This window comes from Mirounga angustirostris, unplaced genomic scaffold (genome assembly GCF_029215605.1).
Source record: "Mirounga angustirostris isolate CCGP_5_RB_7025 unplaced genomic scaffold, mMirAng1.0.hap1 SCAF_11, whole genome shotgun sequence".
Classification (NCBI taxonomy): Eukaryota; Metazoa; Chordata; class Mammalia; order Carnivora; family Phocidae; genus Mirounga; species Mirounga angustirostris.
In genome coordinates this window covers 25359133-25375459 of record NW_026991719.1, presented here as the reverse complement: position 1 = coordinate 25375459, position 16327 = coordinate 25359133, and the positions used below count along the sequence as shown (strand labels likewise).

The 16327-nt window shown below is 36.5% G+C and overlaps 1 protein-coding gene across 1 annotated transcript in view; it reads right to left on the bottom strand.

The window, feature by feature from the left end:
- IL1RAPL1 (interleukin 1 receptor accessory protein like 1) overlaps positions 1–16327 on the bottom strand; it is a 677053-nt gene that overhangs the window by 49247 nt on the left and 611479 nt on the right. The window contains exons 6-7 of the mRNA XM_064574807.1: positions 4539–4671; positions 1832–1977 (exon numbers count right to left, since the gene is read on the bottom strand). Of these exons, the coding sequence (XP_064430877.1) occupies positions 1832–1977; positions 4539–4671 (279 nt within the window). The remainder of the gene's footprint in view (positions 1–1831; positions 1978–4538; positions 4672–16327) is intronic.

The following is a 16327-nucleotide window of genomic DNA, read 5'->3' as shown; positions in this document are numbered from 1 at the left end:
ACTCAGAAAGACCATGGTGATGGTCAACAAACTTTTGATGGGCGGTTTTGGGAAACAGAGATTAAAAGTGTAGAACTGGGGTCAAGGGGTAGACAGTGAAACAGGGATGCTTTCTAACAGTTAGGTTTTTCCAGAGATAGGACTAGCTTCCTTGAGAGGGAATATGATCCAGTGTAAGGATCAATTAGGAACACGTTATGGAAGGGTTCAATTACACAGCATTAAGTTGCTTCCAACCCTGGCAAGCTATTTCTGTCCTTTCATAATATTTCTATTCTCAATTCCTTCATTGACTATATATGTTAAGCTACAGAAAGAAACAATCATTGCTACCCGTCCTTACTTTTCCCCTTCCCAAAGGTAGACTATTTTAATATTGTAGTCTCCTGACAACAGAGGTGTCTGTTTTAATAGCTTTCAGTAGCATTATTCAAAGGGAATCTATTGCCCAATAAAGTGGGGGGGGGGCAGTCTTCAATGTTCTCTTTCTTTTTCAAACTCAAAGCGTCTAGGATTAAACATGTGCTTTGAAATTGAAATCATTATAAATTTGCTGAGTAAGAGAACACCAAATATACTTGTTCCCAAAGCTGGAAAGTTTTCACTTAGCATAATGTAGGAAAAAAAACACTTTTCTTTGTAATGTACATGAAAAATTTCTGCAATGAATGCATGGTTCCAAGTTCACAACTGTCTTGTTAAAAAAGAAAAACAAGCCCAAGCTGGAGTCATTTGCCTCCCCTCCGCAACAGCAAACCAAGACTTAATTACAGTTTTGACCTATCTCAGGAATGTGACCTTTTAAAAAGTCAATCTGAAATTTCCCCCATCAGCACAAGTGAGTTCATCTGCATGATAAAAAAAAACAAACAAAAAACCTGCCTTTTCGTGTCTTCCACCCCCAAACAAAGTGTCCAGGCTTGAATCCTTTCTTTTGTTAATAACTTCTTGCCCCACCCTCTTTCCCATAAAAACCTTCCATTTTGAGCAACTGCTCAGAGCTGCCTGATTCATGAGTCATTTACTAAAGCCAATTAGATTTTCAAATTTACTCAGTCGAATTTTTTTAATAGTCTCTAATTTGAAACAATTCAATATATATATTTATACATGTTTTAACCCTGTGCCTACCATGTTGGGGTTGCTGTGGAATCATTTAGTGCAGCAGATATGGTACTCAACAACAATCTATCTTCCTTGAATTATTACTAATGAATAATAATTGAATGATAGTTTGTTAATGACTAATTAATAAATCACTGTTAATCTTGGGAAGATACTACACATGTAAAAGTTATCCAAGGCAGAAAAAACTGTCAAGAAGTACTGCCATGGGGAATTCCTCAGACATAATTCTTACACTAAAGGAAGAATCTTCAAATAAAGAACACAATCTTTGACTTAAAATTTCCTGTAATTTTTTATTGGTTTGTCAATTTCCAACAATAATAAATAGCATTTAACTTCCTTTCTCTTGCATACAGGCTCTGTGCCAAGCTCTTCACATTTCTTGTCTTCTTTCATCCTTAAAACACACTGAAGAGTTGCCACCATTGTTCCCCCATTGGCTAGTATCAGGAAACTGAAGCTTAGGGAAGTGAGATGCCACCCCCAAGATTTGGGGGAAAGCCCAACAAGGGATCCATATTTTACTCTAGAGCCTGAGCTAGTCACGCATGCACCGTGTTATCCACCGTGATGGCCCTAACGCTATTGTGCTTATTTTGTTTAGGGTAAACTGATGTGGAAAAACACAACTTTTTTTTGGTTCCCAGTTCCTTCCCTCCCATTACAGGTTCAGGACTACTCAAGCTTAGAAGGTGACACTCACCCCGTTTGTGAAGGAGAACGCTGGCATGCCGACGTCCATTTCCATTTTCAACGTAACAGGAGTAATTTCCCAAGTCACCTTCTTCTACAGAGTCCACAATTAATGAGATGGAAACTTCCTGTTCCCCGAGATGCTCCTTGAGAATTCTAAAATATAAACCAAAACGAAACAAAAAACCCCACACAAACACACACAGACATGAAAAAGAAAAAAAGAAATTAGATGAATCTGAATCTGAGGTGAAAATACCTACAGCATCTGTGCTTAAAATTTGGCTATGGATTGGTGCTATCTTAATTAAATTATATCATGCCCTTTTCCTCTTCATTTCTAATGAGGAAGCTTGTTTTTGGAGATGCTAATGAAGTTGCAGTTAATTATCTCTCTCAGCAGGACAATCACACTGTCATAATAAAGAGATGAGAAAGACCTTGAAGAAAAGTTTACAAACTGCTTTCCCTTTAAGGAATATGATATAGTAAAGGTGAGAGAGAAGAAATCCTAATGTCTTAAGCTGGGAGACTAATTATATAGATCAGGTTAGTTTTTTGTTCTTTTTTTTTTTTTAAGGAAAAATAGAAAATTTCGGAGCAATTTTGACATTTCAGTTGAAAGCTCCAGCCCATTTTTTTTAATGATACAAATCAAGTGTCTATTTTAAAAGAAATATGAAATTATAAACCCATAGACTAAATGTTTTGATGAAGTGTTTAATTCTGACATTAAAATGAATGGTAAACACTAACCTCACTGTCAAAGGTTTTTGTAATCTTTTAGAGCAAATGGAAAACCTCGAAGTGAGTCTCTCTTTCCCTGCTTCCCACCTCCACCCTTCCATCTGTTTGGTAACTCATGTCTGCACAATACTTCCTAATGTAGAATTAAAGAAATACACCTTTCTAGACCCTTTCTTCAGCACCCACAAAAAGAGGGGGAAAGTTAGGAAGTTTACTGTCCTCTTTTAACTTTAACATCTTAAAGTATATGGTTAAAAGATAACAGTGAGGGGCGCCTGGGTGGCTCAGTCGTTAAGCGTCTGCCTTCGGGGTCCTGAATTCGAGCCCCGCATTGGGCTCCCTGCTCCACGGGAAGCCTGCTTCTCCCTCTCCCACTCCCCCTGCTTGTGTTTCCTCTCTCACTGTGTCTCTGTCAAATAAATAAATAAAATCTTTTTTTTTTTTTAAAGATAATAGTGAAGTTATAAATATGAAAAATGGTACAGGAACGTTTTAGTACATATTGGAGAATTGTCCATCTGGGCATTTCTGAACCCAACTGGAGTGCAATATTCTTGTGTATTTGTTGCCAGGAAGAAGATCCCAGTAGAAATAACCTTATATGACAGTTTTATATGTTTTTATTTGCTATTGCAAAACTTTTTCACTTGTACCTTTGATCAGGTTTTAAAAGTCCTCACATTTAGGAAGAGGAACTTTAGCTTAAATGCTCATATATACCCAGAAGATGTGACCTTTAGATAGGAGAATGTTTACACATGATCAGCATTTTGATTCAATTACAACTTAATTATTATTTATGTGCTTGCTTACTTATACTATGATTAAAGATGAGTATCTCTGTCCAAGCATAAGTTCAGTTATAATTGAATACCTCAGTACTTAAAAGTAAATGAATAAGTTTATTTTATTTTATTTTTATTTTATTTTATTTTATTTTTTTTTTAAGATTTTATTTATTATTTGACAGAGAGAGACATAGTGAGAGAGGGAACACAAGCAGGGGCAGTAGGAGAGGGAGAAGCAGGCTTCCCGCAGAGCAGGGAGCCCGATGCGGGGCTCGATCCCAGGACCCTGGGATCATGACCTGAGCCGAAGGCAGACGCTTAATGACTGAGCCACCCAGGCGCCCCTGAATAATTTTTTTTTAAAAAGAGGTTTAAACATTATGCCCTCAAAACAGATGGTATTTTTTAATGGTTATTCTTTATCATTCCCACAATATTAATATTTAGACCTTAAAGTAGGACTAAAAAAGACAATGAAAACATTTTGTGTATCTTTATCATTCCTATCAAGTGCTTTATAGTCTACTTGATGGCTCAAACATGTAAAAACATATAAAAGGAAAAGACAGAGATTGTGTTTGGTTGAGTCCTAGTACCTTGCTAATACTTCTTGACAATTTTCTTTCTTTTTTTTCTTTTTTAAAGATTTTATTTATTTGTGACAGAGAGAGAGACAGCAAGAGAGGGAACACAAGCAGGGGGAGTGGGAGAGGGAGAAGCAGGCTTCCCGCTGAGCAGAGAGCCCGATGTGGGGCTCGATCCCAGGACCCTGGGATCATGACCCGAGCCGAAGGCAGACGCCTAACGACTGAGCCACCCAGGCGCCCCTCTTCTTGACAATTTTCTAAAAAAGAGCTCTTATAAACAAAAGGCACAATATCACATTTTCCACATTTGATGGTATTTTGGTCTGTCTCATACTGAGTTTATTGCTTAGTGAAAAACTCCTTTCTATTTCCCTTAAATTCTTTGCAAATGGCATTCATGTTTTGCAATTCCATAGTCAGTCTCTTAACAGTGTTTTGCTTCTCGGCGATTCAATGTTGAGATATTTTTATTATAATAATAACCCCCCCCAAAAACAAGAAAAAAACCTTTATTTTCCTTTAGCTTACTTTCCGTTCACTAACACAGCAAATGTTAACTTGACTGTACAAGTTAAAAGAAAAAAAATTATTTTACCTAATGTCACTTTCCCAAACTCGATTTTCATCCAGATCTTCAATAAACTTCTCTCCTTTCATCCAGTAAATTAAAGGACTGACATCTCCACTGTACCCAAAGAAAGCTCTGCAGGTTAGATTAGCTGAGTCGCCTACAGAGAGAAGTGATGGAAATGTGTTATAAAACTACTTGTACGCTCTTCTTTTAGGCAAACTGGCAGGTAACATTTTAATCACTTCATTGATTTAATAAAACATTTACCTAAAATGTTTTTTCAGCTATTTTTAATCTCTGTCAAATTTATAGACTGTGCTTTTGACAGCTTGTTTAACGAAATAGGAGTTACTTATAAGATTTTGAAGAAGACTGGTCAGCTATTTTAGAGAAGGTTCTTCCAGTTATGCTTGCCTCATGTGTTTACGCGATTAGATTTAGGTTATGAATTACTGGGAATGATACCACAGAGGTGATGTGCCCTTCTCAAAGTATGATATCAGAGGGTACATGATGTTAGTAATTACAAGATTTCACAGGGCAGGTAGAAGATGTTTCTCAGTCCTGAATGTGGGAAATTGAAAGGAAACAAAATCTTTGGATGGGAAACAGAAGGAACTGTAAATCCAGGAGCCCCTAAAAATGTTATTAAAACATTTTCACTGTATAAGGAATAATGTTCTAATTAAGGAAACCAACATATGCTCAGGTAGAAACGCACATTTTAAAAAAACAAATGAAGAACTCATGAGAATAAATATTTGGGATTTTTATTAGATGTAAAATCAATGATGCTACTGTGGAGATTAGTTTCTTTCAGCAGGCTCCTCAGGAGAGACCACTGTAATGATGAAGACAGATTGGTCGATTACTTAATAAGGTAAGTGGAGTCCCTGACTAAAAGGCAGAAGTTAATTTAATGCCTGCGAAAGTAAGGTTTATTTCTGGACAGTTAGGCCATTTTGCAAACACCTGGTTTCCCCAAGCCTTAGCCAGCATTAGAGAACTGAAATACTCCAGTACAATCTAGTTTTAGGATCCTGGTGCCTCCAAGTGGAGTCAGAAAATGGACGATGAGATGGGGAGCCGTAAGGGCCTATTCCAGCTTGGACTGGGGCAAGGAAACTCTTAGGGTATGTAGCGTGCCAAGGGCAAGCTGTCCCAAGATGGGCAACTTTGGCATACTGATTATTTTAAATAAAAATTACTTAAAAGACAGCCCATACAAGAAGGAGATTCAGACCCTCCTCTGTCTCCGTGAAAGCACAAAATGAATCTCCCATGTCAAAGGTACCCTCCCTGTACCAGAAAGTAAAGAAGACACCCTTATCATCAGAGACAGAGAATTTAGAGCTGAGAAGGCTGTAAAAACAACCCTTGTTTACTTTTTACCAATGTTTGACTGCAGCCCGAATCTGTTTAGAATTCCTAACTGAAGCTCTCAGAATTAAGTTTTCTTTGTCCTGTCAATTTCTCACAGATTTATTGCATCTTTGTCTAAAAAGCCTAAAAACTGCCTGCCTTGGTCATTTCTTTAGGAATCAATTTCATTATTGGGCCTCCATGAGTGCATAATAAAACTTTGGGTTTTTTCTCCTATAAATCTGTCTCATGCCAATTCCTAGTCCTGCAGGAAGACTTTGAGTGGTAGAGGAAGAATTTTTCCTTCCCCTCAGGTACTTTAAGAGGGGCTGAAAACTGAGCCCCAGTGACACCTTTGTTGGCATCTGAAGCAAGCAGATTTTCTCAATTTCACAAATTCTTGAGAAGATTCTAAAGGACCCGACAACTAAATGACCTTAAGGTGCAAAGAAGGAGCGTCCTAAAGACTGGAAACCTCAGAGCTAAGCTATGAGTTAATAGTGAGTATCTCCTGAAATTGTGCTTATGAGTGATTGCATGAGTATACCTACTTACAATGACATATCTGATAAAGGGTTATATCCAAAATATATAAAGAACTTATAAAACTCAGTACCCCAAAACAAATAATCCAATTAAAAAATGGGCAGAAGACATGAATAGACATTTTTTCAAAGAAGACATCCAGATGGCCAACAGACACATGAAAAGATGCTCAACATCACTCATCATCAGGGAAATACAAATCAAAACTACAATGAGATATCCCCTCACACCTGTCAGAACGGCTAAAATTAACAACACAAGAAACAAGAGTTATTGGCATGGATGTGGAGAAAGGGGAACCGTCTTGCACTGTCGTTGGGAATGCAAACTGATGCAGCCACTGTGGAAAACAGTCTGGAGGTTCCTCACAAAGTTAAAAATAGAAATACCAGCAATTGCACCACTAGGTGTTTACCCAAAGAATACAAAATACTAACTCGAAGGGATACATGCACCCCAGTGTTGCCACTGACTGATGAATGGATAAAGAATATGTAGCGCATATATATATATAAGAGTGTTACTCAGCTATAAAAGAATGACATCTTGCCATTTGCAATCACATGGACGGAGTTAGAGTATTATGCTAAGCAAAATAAGTCAGTCAGAGAAACACAAGTACCATATGATTTCACTCATATGTGGAATTTAAGAAAGGAAACAAACAATCATGGGGGGAAAAAGACAGTGGTAAACCAAGAAACAGACTCTTAACTCTAGAGAACAAACTGATGGTTACCAGAGGGGAGGGAGTGGGGGGTTGGGTGAAACAGGTGATGAGGATTAAGGAGGGCACTTGTGATGAGCACCGGGTGATGTATGGGGGTGCTGAATCACTATATTGTACACCTGATACTAATATAACACTGTATTTGAACTGGAATTCAAATAAAAACTTAAAAAAAATAAATTCTATTCTCCAAGTTCTACAATAAGAACATTTTATCGGATAAAATTAATATCATTATCTTAACTATATCCATTGCGTAAAAACAATTCATAAATTCTCGCTCATCTAATATTTCTAAGATGGCATGATATAGCTTTCTCCTTTTATCTCTGTTTATGTCTGCATGTTCTCCAAGTAAGTGATTCCTCATGGATTTTGGTCCTATATACAATAGTCATCATTAGTGACAAGATATGCAAAATCCAGAAAATGTCTACAAGCTTTTACGAGGCAAAATTGAGCTCTAAGTAGGTTCCTTTATTATTATTTTTTGTATATAAATATTTTCTAAATATTTTAATATGTAATCTCCCCCTTCCTGGGAGACTATTTGCATTACAAAACAGATAAACTGAATGCCAATCTTATTGAGTGGAAATTAACTGTGGATTTCTATGGGAAGTGTCAACCCAATGTTACAAAACAATTTTAAATCTAATATTCTTTGCTTTTACCTTTTTATAAGAGGGCCAGCTTTTATGCAACTGAACTACCTGTTGCAGTGTCAAGGTAGTCATGTATTCAACAGTAAATCTCAAAATACTAGCTGGTGTGATGATTATTAACATCACATACCAACAAAATGAACACACATTACAGAGTTTTAAATTTTTATATCTCAATAATTCACATAATCTGTCTTTTAAGAGATCAAGTTTTAGTTTTTAGGTGGGAGTTAGTGACAATACCTTGGGATCACGTAAGGAATAGTCACTGCGAAGCTTGGATTATTTCCACATAATTTCTTAAAAGGTGATAGCAGTGACTATAGATCACTATGCTCTTTATCAATATGATAGGAAACCTTTCAAGGCGGAGATTAAATAGAAAGCCTGATAAGGTGGAAAACATATTTTTTACTTTTATAATTTACATGCATCAGTATGTGTGTAGGGGGAAGAGTGAGAGAGATGGAGAGAGAGAGACAGAGTGAGAGACAGAGAGAGGGTTAGGTTGGGGAGTTGTCAGCTGCCTCTCAATGTAATCAGGATAGAAAGTCAACTTGAGCAGAGCTCTGTTCTATGAAGAGATTTTTGAGTGGTTTCTCTCAATTATACCTACTTGTGTGGCTGCACAAAAGGAGACCATGCCCCTTCTTAAGCACAGGCATGCTAGCAGGAAAAGACAGCAGAAACCCAGTGGAGTCAGTCCTGAGAGAAGTGCCAGGTAAAGTCTGGCTCACACCTGAGCTACCCAAGTGCCTAAGTGTTGGGGAGGAAAGCTGTGTCTACCCAGTAAGTACTGGCTAATCACATGAGTGTCAGGGAACTGTGACTTTGGACCCCAAGTGTGTATTACCTGTGTTTGAAAGCAGGAATGAAGAACTATCATCCCTTCCTGTCAGGTCAAAGAAGAACTGAGAGGTGATGGAAATTCCTGGGGCAGGGTGGGACCTGGGTAGAGAGGATGCGCTTCCACCCAATAAGGGCAGATGGAAATTAATAAGGGCAGATAAGAAAATTAGGAAAACAGAATGGGGAGATTTTATTTAGGGAATTAGGCAGTTAGGAAATAGGAATTAAGAAATTCAAAATGATATGACTGTGTTTATACCTTGGGCTGATGAAGCAGGACATGTCAGTTACATAACAGGTTTTTAGCATCTGACTTCTAGGAGCAGTCCATCCATGACTCATTTCACATTCTCATGCTTTTTAACGTTATATTCTTTGCTTTAAATTTTTCTCATTTCCATTTCTTCCAAAAAAATGACTTGGCTTTTCTAAAGAAATAGTCATTCTGTCTTTTCTCCTCCCACAGCCCTCCGACATATCTGTATTTTATCATAATATATTCCTTACAATATATGGTTTGTTTGCATGCCTAACCCAGCAACTAGAGTATTTATTCCCCAGAGGCAGAAATTATATGTGTATTTACCTTTGTATATTACTAGGACCCATTACAGTGGCTTGAATGTGTTAGGAACTCAATACTTTCAAAAATAACCTGCTTATTATCTCTTGTACTTGCATTTTCCCTTGGTTCCTTTTTTCCAAAGCTTCATTAATTAAAGGTTACATGTCTACAGCCTATCTCAACAGGCCAAGTCTGTCTCGTAAACTAGCCTTCAACATTGCAAATGCAGAGCCTCATTCAGATGTTATTTCACTTGTAGGCTGGAGCCGGTTCATACCAGCTTATAGGAGTCAATTACTACAGTTTTCAGAAATTCTGTAAGCAGGTTGTTAAACACAGTCATTATTAAAAAGCAAATTATAGAAACTTACAATGAACTATACTGTATTTTTTTTTAAAGATTTTATTTATTTATTTGAGAGAGAGAGAATGAGAGACAGAGAGCACGAGAGGGAAGAGGGCAGAGGGAGAAGCAGACCCCCTGCTGAGCAGGGAGCCCGATGTGGGACTCGATCCTGGGACTCCAGGATCATGACCTGAGCCGAAGGCAGTCGCTTAACCAACTGAGCACCCAGGCGCCCTATACTGTATTTTTTAAAAAGATTTTATTTATTTGAGAGAGAGAGAAAGAGAGAGAGAGAGAGCGTGATCAGGGGGAGGAACAGACTCCCTGCTGAGCAGGGACCTGGCTTGGCTTGATCCCAGGACACTGAGATCATGACCTGAGCTGAAGGCAGATGCTTAACTGTGCCACTCAGGTGCCCCCTAATTATACTGTATTAAAAACAAAGGTGCCCCCTACTTACACTGTATTAAAAACAAAGGTATTAGACATTCAAAACTCAAAAATTCCTAATTATTTTTCCTACATTATTCATCTATAGTAACTGTATGGCAGAAATACTCTCTAACAGTTTGCCACTGCACATCTTTTCCCAGCTGCACATTTAGTGAGATTATGCTGGCAGCTTGCTATCAGCCATGATGGGAGTTTTTACCCCATAAGTTGCCAAATGCTACAAATCAACCTATGATTTATTGTTTTGTTATCTGTCTATACTTAAGACAACATGTAGAAAATGTTAATAATGTAGATTAAACTTCCAAGTGTCATGTCTACAGCTGTTAGATTGGTAAAAGCACAAACACAAAAATTCCTCTAATATCCAAAATCTATAATCTGATTCAGCAAAAAAAGTTGTTTACATCATTGATGAATAAAGTTCTGACATATGTCTCCAATGTCTCACTCTTATTTGCCAATGTAAATTAAAGTATCAAAACCACTTAGATGTCAGAATTATACTTGGAGAACCAATTGTTAAACATTTATCAGCACACCACTCCCTTTAAAACTGTTCTCTCAGAGGGGTGCCTGGGTGGCTCAGTTGGTTAAGCATCCGACTCTTGGTTTTGGCTCAGGTCATGATCTCAGGGTCATGATCTCAGGGTCGTGAGATTGAGTCGCACACTGGGCTCCTCTCTCAGTAGTCTGCTCAAGATTCTTTACCTATCTGCTTGCTCTCTCTCTCTCTCTCTTTCTCAAGTAAGTAAATAAATAAATAAAATCTTAAACTATTCTCTCAAAGAAACTGCATGCATATTTTAATAGCTACATTGAGATATAATTCACATAATCAATTTATCCATGTAAATGGTTTTTAGTATATTTACAGAACCAGCAGCACAATCAACTCTAGGATACTTTCATCACTCCAAAAAGAAATCCTGAATCAATTAGTCACTAGTCATTTCACCCCAATCGTCCCCAGCCTTTGACAACCACTAATCTACTTCTCTATGGACTTGCCTATTTTGGACATCTTGTCTAAATGGAATCACACAGTATGTAGTCTTTTGTGTCTGGCTTCTTTTGCTTAGCTTAATGTTTTCAAGGTTCATCCATGTTACAGCATATATCAGTACTTCATTCTTCTTTGTGGCTAAATAATATTCCATTGTATGGATATACTATATTTTGTTTATCCATTCATCAGTTGATGGACACTTGAGTTCTCTTTGGCTGTAATGAATAAAGATGCTTTGAACACTCCTGTACAAATTTTTGTGTGAACGTAAATGGTATCATTTCTCTTGAGTGGAATCTAGAAGTAGAATTTCTATCTAAAAGTGGAATTGCTGGGTCATAAGATAATTCTACATTTAAATCTTTGAGGAATTGCCAACCTGGATTTCCAAAGTGGCTATACCATTGTACATTCTCACCAGCAATGCATGAGGGTTTCAATTTTCCCACATGCTCACCAAAACTTGTTATCTGTCTTTTTGATTACAGCCTTTCTAGCGAGTGTGAAGTATTGTGTCTTTATGGTTCTTACCATTCATATTAAACCAAAGTTTATTATATGAAAAGTTTCTTATTACGCATCATTATTTTATTAATAACCAAAGTTGTTCAAAATTATAAAAACAATATCAGAATAAAAGGGCTTTTATGAGACCACAGAATGTAATTGTCACCATCATACCTAAAATGCTTATTTCCCCACTGTTGTGTTGTAGATCCTCTGATGGGTTTATCGTTTTAGCTGAGAATTTATACAATCAGAAGAAATTATCAAAGGCTTACAGTCTTTAAGTAAAACCAAGAAGAGTTACTTCCAAATGTTTGAAAGTAGACAAGTTTTAAACAAGAGGTTAATATAAAGGGGACCCACAGGATCATCTCCTTTAAATTCAATACAAGGACACCTATCGGCATCATTTTTATACGATAATTTCTTTGTAGTTTTGCCAAAGTAATAAGACATGAAACAATAGTAAGATGCTTTAAAAGGATGATAAAAGTATTACTTGAAGATATTATAATTGCATACTTAACCAATTCAGAAGGACTTTTTTTTTTCTAAAGGTTTTATTTATTTATTTGACAGAGAGAGACACAGTGAGAGAGGGAACACAAGCAGGGGGAGTCGGAGAGGGAGAAGGAGGCTTCCCGCGGAGCAGGGAGCCCGATGCGGGGCTTGATCCCAGGACTCCGGGATCATGACCTGAGCCAAAGGCAGACACCCAATGACTGAGCCACCCAGGCGCTCCTCAGAAGGACTTATATTTTTACTTTCTTGGAAGAGTTCTTTCTTTCAAATGTCCAAATATAAAAAATATCTCTCACCAGCAAAGTTTTAAAATTTGGCCTTTTGATATAACAGACTTTTGTATTTGTATTACAAAATGTAAACATCTATACACTTTGAGTTATTCTAGATGCAGTCTGAGTTATTTTATTTTATTTTTATTTATTTTATTATTATTTTTAAAGATTTTATTTATTTATTCATGAGAGACAGAGCGAGAGAGGCAGAGGGAGAAGCAGGCTCCCAAGGAGCAGAGAGCCCGATGCGGGACTTGATCCCAGGACCCTGGGATCATGACCTGAGCCGAAGGCAGACGCTTAACCATCTGAGCCACCCAGGCAGCCAGTCTGAGTTATTTTAAACAGAATCATATAAAAAACATGTCAATATCATGTCAAAAATATGACTCATCATCCCTATAGAACAAATGGAGTGCATGTGGTAATGTTTAGTGAGGGGGCTATCCATCCTCTCGATAAATTTGGACAGAACTTTATATCCAGAAGAAAAAAATACACTTAAGAAGAAACTCAAGAGCCAGAATATGCAAAATAAAAACAACAGAGAATGCAGGTTTAAAGAGCATTAATTCTAAAATCATTAAAAGCTTATGAAATTTTAAAATGAGACAAAGTCTGCCTAATATGAAATTGTAGGATGATCTAATTCAGTGTATTGGGACCCTGTGGCAATAAACAGTTGAAGAAAGCAATACAGGAGAAAAAAGTTTTCGTTACAGGATAAATTTGGAAGTCTGACAAATTTGAGTTTTTTTTTAAGTAGATGATTTGTAAGAAATTAATGTACTTTTATTTTAGCTAGTTAATGTGATTTTAAATTATTTTTTCTTTTATCTTATTCTCTAGGAGTTACTGATTTTTATAATGCTTTTGTCAGCCTTAAGAAGAAAACCCTATGCTTAGCTATGGTCTATGATATCTAAAAATGAATATCATACATAATTTCCATAGTAATGAAATAGAAAATAATAAAAATCTGATTTACATGAGCAATAAACAAATAAATTACAATGAGAAATGGTTGTGAATAAATGAACCACAAAATCATATCAAGTCAGATTAAAGTTTTATGAATATATATATATACATAAAATTTGCAAATTCTTGGTTGGAAAAACTGAGTATTTTTAAAGTCCGTGTTAGATTTAATGTTACTGCTAATAAAAATCTAGTAAGTTGTAGAATTCAACAAAATGATTCTATATTCATTTATAAATTTAAGTAGATAGCCATTGTCTATAACTATCCTTAAAAGAAAGCATAATGATAGTAGCAGGGTACAGCATGTGGATGGTCCAAACAAAGAGCAAAATGTATTGATTTATTTTTATTATTTTTTTTATTCTTATGTTAATCCCCATACATTACATCATTAGTTTTAGATGAAGTGTTCCATGATTCATTGTTTGTGCATAACACCCAGTGCTCCATGCAGAATGTGCCCTCCTCAATACCCACCACCAGGCTAACCCATCCTCCCACCCCCCTCCCCTCTAGAACCCTCAGTTTGTTTTTCAGAGTCCATCGTCTCTCATGGTTCATCAAAATGTATTGATTTTTGTATATTCTTTTAAAAATAAAAATTGGATACATTTAAGGTGTATAACATGTATAACATGATATATATACACACATATACACACATATAGTGAAATGATTACTATAGTCCGGCTAATTAACATATCATCTCCTCACAGTTACTTTTTTATTTTTTGTGGCGAGAGCACCTGGAATCTATTTTCCTAGCAAATGTCCAGCATTCAGTATAGTATTTTTAACTATAGTCATCATACTGTACATTAGATCTCTAGACTTGTTCATCTTAAATAACGGTAACTTTGTATCCTTTGAGCACCTCCCCACCCCTGGTAACCACTGTTCTGCTCTTTCCTTTTATGTACATGGCTTTTTTGGATTCCACATATCAGTGAGATAATGCAGTTTTCTTCTTTCTGTATCTAGTTTATTTTACTTAGCATAATGTTTTCCAGGTTGATCCATGTGGTTGCAAATGCCAGGATCTCCTTTTTTTTTTTTTTTTAAAGATTTTATTTATTTATTTGTGTGAGAGAGAATGAGAGAGAGCACATGAGAGGGGGGAGGGTCAGAGGGAGAAGCAGACTCCCTGCCGAGCAGGGAGCCCAATGTGGGACTTGATCCAGGGACTCCGGGATCATGACCTAAGCCAAAGGCAGTCGCTTAACCAACTGAGCCACCCAAGCACCTGCCAGGATCTCCTTTTTTAAGGCTGAATAAATTCTACCTCATATATATATACTCTCACAATTACTTAATCCATTCATCCATCAATGGGCACTTAGGTTGTTTCCACATCTTGGCTATTGTGAATGGTTAATAGGTACATGAATAGGTACTCAACATCACTAATCATCAGGGAAATGCAAATCAAAACCACAATGAGATATTACCCCACAGCTTTTAGGATGGCATTATATGATAACAAATGTTGACATATATAAAAGATAACAAATGTTGACAAGGATGGGGATAAAAGGGAACCCTTTTACACTGTTGGTGGGAATGTAAATTGGTACAGCCTTTATGGAAGAACAGTATGGATTCTCCTTAAAAAATCAAAAACAGAATTATAATCCAGCAATCCCTCTTCTGGGTATATTCCCAAAGGAAATAAAATCACTACCTGGAAGAGATATCTGTACTCCCTGGTTTATTGCAAAATGTACGTTAAAACAACAATAAAAGTAACAAGATTTTGTCCCTCTGGCAGACACATAGCTCTTTGGAATGAATTGTAATGCTCAGAAATGGTACCGGACTTAATGACGGGCAATGAGTTATCAGGATTGAATTATGATCTGGAAACAAAAATTAATTTCAAGATACAACAAAAAATTGGGGTTTATTAAATAGTTAAATATTACTGTAAAACAAATAAAAAGGAGAAAACTTATTATTTTATAAATCTGTGGAGGAAAAATAATTTCTTAGAATCAGTCTAGAAATTACAAGCAAGTTCGAGATTGACCTATTTGAATATATAATTAGTAAAATTTCAGTAGAATAGAAAATAATAGAAAATTAAGAAAACAGAATGATTATAAATTTTTCTTTATTGTGTTTGCTATCTAACGTGTGACTGAGTATGTTTTCAATTAAAAACAAAAAATAATATAGAGCCTTTAACAGTACCTACAAAGGTCATTAATAGATTACTATTCCAGATACTCAACTTGAAACCAGAAAGCCAGATTTTGATGGAAACTAGAGGAAAGGTTATTATATGGAATTTATTCAGCCTTAAGAAAGGAGATCCTGTCATTTGCAACCACATGGATCAGCCTGGAAAACATTAACCTTATCTATTTTTGTAAATTTCCACTAAGTTTCATACCAAGTTTTATGTTATACTCCCAGATCTTCTACAATATCATTTCACTTAGACAAATATGGCTCCAGATTTTACATTTTTTTTATTACTTTAGTTAAGCCAGTGAGTTTCAAACTTATTGCCAAAAATCTTACCCCCCCCCACCTGCCCCCCACACCAGATTTTGACTCCACAACTGTGGAGGGTTATAGGGATTTTCATTTTTAACAAGCACTCCCAGGTGATTGTCTTCCAAGTGGTTACAGTTAACTGGAAAAATTTCTTTTTACCTTGGACTTTGTTAAGTGGAATTGGGGCTCAGGAAAGCAACAAGATTGAAAAACATTTAGGCAGGGCCCTCAAGCAGGAAGAAAGGACAGGGAGGCTAGGGAAGAGGATAGGTAGGTTCATAATAATGACAGTGGTGGGTAGAGAGGTAGCTGGTGTAGACAAAAAGGAAGTACAACTGGGTCACTGATGACTGGATCCAAGGTACAGAAATACATTCTCTTTCCTGAGGAATGTAGGAAAAAAATTGTGTTTCAGTGGAAAACTACTCATTTATTAACTGCACACCTTTCTGAGTTATCAGATTCCAGCTCTTTACTGCCTTTTTTTTTAAATTTTATTAT